The sequence below is a fragment of the Solanum verrucosum genome, unplaced genomic scaffold (genome assembly GCF_900185275.1).
Source record: "Solanum verrucosum unplaced genomic scaffold, falcon-dt-bn FXZP01000009.1, whole genome shotgun sequence".
In the NCBI taxonomy this organism is placed as follows: domain Eukaryota; kingdom Viridiplantae; phylum Streptophyta; class Magnoliopsida; order Solanales; family Solanaceae; genus Solanum; species Solanum verrucosum.
Genome location: NW_026020231.1, coordinates 1,838,729 through 1,845,488, shown reverse-complemented (window position 1 = coordinate 1,845,488; position 6,760 = coordinate 1,838,729). Strand labels below are relative to the sequence as shown.

The 6,760-nt window shown below is 30.9% G+C and overlaps 1 protein-coding gene across 1 annotated transcript; it reads left to right on the top strand.

Annotated features, from left to right (window-relative positions):
• The first annotated feature begins 1,567 nt into the window (after nt 1-1,567).
• Nucleotides 1,568-3,132, top strand: LOC125832216 (NAC domain-containing protein 100-like). Its single transcript, XM_049511365.1, has 3 exons — nt 1,568-1,894; nt 2,045-2,322; nt 2,410-3,132. Exons 1-3 carry the CDS (start codon nt 1,693-1,695, stop codon nt 2,929-2,931), a joined length of 1,002 nt encoding a protein of 333 aa, XP_049367322.1. The 5' UTR covers nt 1,568-1,692; the 3' UTR covers nt 2,932-3,132.
• The last annotated feature ends 3,628 nt before the right edge of the window (nt 3,133-6,760 follow it).

Genomic DNA, 6,760 nt, shown 5'->3' with positions numbered 1-6,760 from the left:
GTAATCTTTTTAAGTGAACTTCTTACACCCAATCACCCATATGTTTGTATCTTCTCATGGCCCTGGCCTAGCTCTTTATTAGTGCTTCTATATTACAACAACAATTAATATCTAATGACCTTCTAGGCTAGTACTATTTAGTTGCATAACAGAAATTGCTTTTCAAGATAAAACACCCCTTAAAGTCCCTTTTTCTAGTGTCAAATTGGATACATAACAGAATCTTGTTAAAAGAAACTGATAATTGAGAAGGTAATTAAGTAACACACCCGATATTTATACTAAACTATATTAATTAATTGTTAACTGATAACCATATATATAATGCACAAAGTATTTAGCGTTCACGTAAAGTTCAGAAATGAGACGCACCACACAAAGTGACGTAGGTAGACTACTCTAATGCATACATTAATTGCTACTTTCACGGTTCAAATTTATGACATATAAGTCACATAAAAATAACTTTATAATTGTTCCAAGATCCTTTTAACATCGTTGTACAAAAAGAATCTTGAAGTCTCGTATGATTGTGAATTGAAAGTATGAAAGGGCCTTTAAGAAGCTTAAGACTTTTTGGACTAATTTTCTGTTTTATAATGTGAGGTTAACGTGTCTAGTCAGAAAACTAACAGCATGGAGATTATGCGGAAAACTGGTATGAACTAATTTTTTTTTATTGAAAATGAACATAAGTATAGGGTTATAAAGGTAATTTTCACTTGGTTAAATGGAATTAAGCTAATTTCAGGTAAGATGATGTAAACCTTCTCTTTTTAGTATTTATTTCATTAATAAGGTAGCCCATTTTCACACGCTCAAAAGTCCAGAATTTTGAACAGGGAGGGTTAATTTAGGAAAATCACTCAATTACCTAATAAAAAATTACTTAAAATGTTGTTTGCTCCGTTTCAATTTGTTCATCTGATTTTTAACTTGACACGAGTATAGAAAAAATAAAACCTTTTAAATCTTGTGGTTTGACTAAAAATCATGATCTTACATTAAAAAGTTGTAAGAAAAAAGAAAGGTAATATTTTATTTTTTTAAATGAACTAAAAAAAGATAGTAAGACAAACAAATTGAAACAATGATCATATAAAGTGATGTTGGATTTATAGTTCTGGTACACAGTTGAAACAACTCATGAAAGCAACAAAATTGAAAGGTTCTTCAACTACTACTATTACACAACAGAAATTCCAAATATAAATAAATTATATGTTCCAAAGAAAAACACGACTTTTGGTTAAAAATAATCACTATATGACAAAAGAAATTTTGATGCTTTATTTAAGGAGATGAAATGTATTTAGTCAAATATAAAAAGGGGTGTATAGAGGTTTATATGAGAAGAAGAAAAATTAAGAGTTTTTTTTATTATAAGAGAACAAGGGCCTAAAACAATAGTTCCTTAGAGCTCACGTTTCTCTCCATCTCCTTCAAAGACCACTATTTATGGCCTTCTTCTAATCATTTCTCTGATTTTTTCTCCAACTTTCTCATTTGTTTCATTAACTTTTCTTCTTGATTCTGAAAGACCAAAGATATCATTTTTAAAGACTTTATATTAGTTCTTGAATCTTGATTTAGTATTATTTCTTTGTTGTTTTTTTTGAACTGTTAGGTAACGACCTGATTATTTAAAAAAAAAAATCATAAATTTTACAAAAGGGTGTTTAGGCTATTTTGATGATGGAGAATTTTTCTGGAACTGTTAAAATGGATGATCAACTGCAGCAGCAGATGGAACTTCCTCCGGGATTCCGCTTTCATCCTACTGATGAAGAGCTAATTACTCATTATTTGTCTAAGAAAGTTGTTGATATGAATTTCTCTGCTATTGCTATTGGAGATGTTGACATGAACAAAATTGAACCTTGGGAGCTTCCATGTAAGTTGAATTTCTCCCTTTTAGTCGTCTGGTTAAACTAAATATAGTTGGTGTATAACTCATCTATAATACTGGCTAGGAAAAGCAAACAGTAAATCTGATCGACTATTTGTGCTTAGTAAGTTGCTGATATTCTTGCTATGATTGTAGGGAAGGCGAAAATTGGGGAAAAAGAATGGTACTTTTTTTGTGTGAGAGACAAGAAGTATCCAACTGGTTTGAGGACAAACAGGGCAACTGCTGCAGGTTATTGGAAAGCTACAGGAAAAGACAAGGAGATTTTTAGAGGAAGATCTCTTGTTGGGATGAAGAAAACTTTGGTTTTTTACAAAGGGAGAGCTCCAAGAGGTGAAAAAACAAATTGGGTAACTCATGAATACAGATTAGAAGGAAGATTATCACTTAATAATCTTCCTAAAACAGTAAAGGTACAAACTTTATGCATTAATCCTCTGTTTTATCCCCTCTGTTTGATTTCACAATTCCTAATTTCTGTTTTTTTTACTATTGCACAGAATGATTGGGTGATTTGCAGAGTATTTCAAAAGACAAGTGGTGGTAAGAAAATTCACATTTCAGGGCTTGTGAGAGGGAATTCTGATGAAAATGAAATGGTCAATTCCGTTTTGCCACCATTGACAGATTCATCACCAAGTCACGTGCACTGCTTCTCCAATTATGTTACTACTCAAAAGAATCAAGAAAACAACACGATCAATTCCTTCAACAATTCTCCTAATTTCCCTCTTCTCTCGAATTCCATTGACATTTTTCAAAGAAACTCTCTTCCAAATTCGTTCACCTGGAACCAAAATGTCCCTCTTCAACACAATTTTCCACAGCCAGGTTCATTTCCTATACAAGATCCTGCAACTCTGAGGAATTTGCTTGAAAATTACGGACAGAACATTCAACATCAGAGTTTCAAAAAGGAGACAGATATGATCAGTGTATCCCAAGAAACAGGTATAAGCACTGATATGAACACTGAAATTACATCAGCTCAGCAGGATCTTGATTGCTTCTGGACTTACTGAAATTCTTGACAGAAAAAAAGGCAAAAAGAAGAACAGACATAGAGCTTCATTAGTAGTAATAGCTATTATGGTGTGAAATTAATTGTTATATGTATAGATTTACTAATCCCCTAAGTTGCATTCAACATAGTAACCATATTATGTCCCAAAAACTATACTCCTACCACAATTTTATTTTATTTTGTTCGTCATTTTACACTTCCCATTTGTCTCACTGCCTCTTATTAGTTATTTTGATATTGAACTTGTAAAAAAAATTAGTATTAATATTATGTGACTCTGTGAAATCAGGTTGGTTGGCATACTAATCTCTTATTGTGTTTTTTTCCCTTTGAAACTACTTTCTTGTCTATGGGTCTCAGAAAGATAAGGTCTAGCCTCAATTGCTGATACTTTTCTCTTTTGAGGTTGTTTTTTTTATATTAATAAAAACTAGCCCAAGACACATTTTGCCTAGCGGAATTCCTTAAAAAAAAAACAACCGAAGAACACTTTATGGGACTCAAATTAAACAATATGCCATGGACCTGTTTCTTCCTCCAAATCTCCACAATTTGTGTATAATTGTGTCATGATTAGGAGATAATCTCAAAGTTCTTAGGACCACTTTCAGATGTCAAAACAGCGTATTAACCAAACCACGTGGTGTCTTGTCAAAGAAATGATGTTAATAGTTGAGGGCCTAGTCGTTTTCTTCTGTTTTATCTGCTTTTTCTTTGACAGAGTATATAGTAATAATTATTGTTTATTGTAGGAATTAAACGAACCAAATGTCAAGGGGATTAGTTGTAACAACAATAATGTAATGTATATATCAAGTTGAGTTAGAGATACGAAATAAGTGGAAAAACATGCTTCTCGCCACGCATTAAATTAGAAAAACAAGGAACAGTTCAAGGCCCTAAGCATGACCAAAGTTTTGCCGTTTCTATGTTTCCTTCATGCTTTAGCTGTGACATAGAGGCGAAGTCAGAATGTTAACCTGGATTTGAATTTTATAAGGATGATTTCAAGTGTTAATAAATTAGTTCTAAATTTAATAGTTATACATATTTAATAAACTTCTTAATACAAATACACTATTTGAATCTAGCTCCGCCCCGTGGACTCACTCATGTAAAACAAGCGGTTTTAGATTTCTCACCGAATTGAATTCAAAATTTGAATTTGATGTGTTATGAATTCTATAATTACAATTTCAAATGCTAATAACTAGGTTTTATTTATTAAAAGTTTGTACATTTTAGTGAATTTTATGACACAAATATAAAATTTAGAATAAAACATATTGAGTTCAACTAATCAATTGAGCCCGTAAGTTGCATTCTAGCTCTGTCCTAAATTTATTTAAAATTTGACACAAAGATGAGTGACCAAATGGAACTAAAGTTGGTAAATTTCATATTCAATTCACATATAATATCAAGGCATACGATCAATTGTTGACAGAATTTATAAGTGACATGACATTGTGACTCGCAACATGTCTATTTGGTTAAGTATTGTATGTTTCCAATTAAAACAAATAATAATTGATCAGAAAACAGTCCAAAAATTGAACTAATAAGCATATGGTAAGTTCAGTATAAAGTGAACAACACCATAAATATGAGTAGTAGTAAATATCTGGTAGTGTTCAGCTATGATTTGTCAGAATATATTACTCCATAATTATACTGTGACTTTTATTAATGTTACAACATGTATTGGTGTTAAAATATTGAACCTGACCGAAAACTAAGGTACGTATGTTTGAAATAAAATCACATGTATTCAAACTGTACATTAAATAAATACTGTTTAATAACCATACGCTATCAAAATTCATGTGTAGCCAATTATAACGCGTCTCTATATATAAAATAAAATAAATATTTTTCACATTTACTATGTATTATATTGTTTTGAATATTAAACGTTATCCAACATATGATCCACGTAACTATGGACTTACTACTCATTAATGTTCTCATCGACCTTATTAAATGCTAATCACGCATGACCTTCTTACTAGATTAATTAAATTTGTTAGAACCAGACCCTCCCTTTTTCCATTTTTTCACTCAAATAATATTATGAGTACATATTAATGAAGAGTGTTCAAGTCTTTATCGACATCAAGTAATTGTCATGGGAGTTATTGTCGTTATAGATTTTAGAGACATTTCCAAAGAGTGTTAAAATGTACTTCCTCTGTCCCTAATTACTTGTCCACTTTTACTTTTATAGTTGTCTCTAATTACTTGTCCATTTTGACAAATCAAGAAAGGACAAATTCTTTTTACTTATTATACCCTCAATTAAATGACTAATTATTTTTAAAAATGTAGACCTTTTCATCCACTTCATAATTAATAGGGGTAAAATGGTAAACTCACTATGTCATTAATTATTTTTTTAATAGATGTGCCAATTCAAAAGTGGACAAGTAATTAGGAACAGAGAGAGTAATTATCACAAGTAGTTGTCTCTAAATAATACTTAAATTTAGTGAAAATTAAGCTATATTGTCATTAATTAATCAAGATTTTTTTTATGTAATAAATGTACAAAATAACTATTGGGCTTTTGTGAAGCCATATACTACTATGTTTTAGATTCACGAGTTGATTTCTCAAATGATCATTCTTCTAGTAATTATTATATTAGAAATTGAATGCCATATTTATTTTTTTATTTTAATTTCCTTCAATAAAAAAATATATTTCTTAAAGATAATAAATATGAGTTAAGTAATCCTATGATAAATTAAACTACAGGAACGTTCTCCACTAATACAAATAGAATTGCCTTTAATAGTAGAAATATATGACTTTAAATTCAAATTTTCTTGTTGAATATCAAAATAGATAGTAGTATCTTTTAAATTTTTAAAAAATCTGAAAAAGGAGGAAAAGAACAAAAGCAAGGGAGGGTGGTAAAGAAGACTAGTGGACAAGTGGAGGACAGTTAAGTGATTCAGGCAAATGGCCAACCTCCCATAATCACGTATTTACCAAACCTTTGACGTGCTTTTTTTGTTCTTCTGTTTTTCTGCATGCAAATTGTAACTATGGATCAACATGAATCGTAGTGCAGTGATGAAACTGTTTTATTTTTAATTACAAATCTTGAATTCGAACTTGAGTATGTAGAAAATCATATTCGAAGTGTTATTCCTAAATGGATCTTGCAATACGTAGTTCAAATTTAATCCAAGTTACAATATAGACTCCGAACACCAATCACCAAGCGGAAAGTAAAGAGTGAATAAGGTTTTTGTCTAACGGTTTGACAGGTCATTTCCAAATAGGACACGAGCTTCAGGTTTCGTCTTTACGTCACTCTTACCTGGTGGCTAAGGCTAACGAACTGGTGTCTTTCTGTCCACCACTCACTTGCCACGTAATCATATTTCTCTCTAGCCCCACCTCCATGCCTCAGGTGCTTGGCACGTGATACCAATTTCACTCGTAGCTAATAAAAATTCATCGCTAAATTCTATTTTTTTCAAAGATAACCGACTTCATATACATCATCATTGTATAATTAGTCTAAGTTAACACGACAATTATGAGAAACGAAAAAGTTGTTACAAGGAGGTAACATTTTAACAAGATTACAAATAATTAACAGTTAATCAAACTTTGCAACTTTTTTAAAATTACTAATTACAGAAAAGGTTGTTTGCAAAATTTATGTAATTAAAACAGAAAATAAATAGGTTACGTTGGACAAATCTAGCAAATGGACAAATCATATATAGCCGTTCGTATAGTGATCATCATAATTCAGTAATTCATTATACTAAAAATGTTATCTCTTGTCATTGGATTATTTATGTGATACT

What these genes read in the sequence shown, in the direction of transcription:
- LOC125832216 (XM_049511365.1), top strand. Translation starts at nt 1,693, where the DNA reads ATGATGGAGAATTTTTCTGGAACTGTTAAAATGGATGATCAACTGCAG. An exon ending in TGAACCTTGGGAGCTTCCAT is followed by an intron (nt 1,895 to 2,044) that starts GTAAGTTGAATT and finishes CTATGATTGTAG; the next exon opens with GGAAGGCGAAAATTGGGGAA. An exon ending in ATCTTCCTAAAACAGTAAAG is followed by an intron (nt 2,323 to 2,409) that starts GTACAAACTTTA and finishes ACTATTGCACAG; the next exon opens with AATGATTGGGTGATTTGCAG.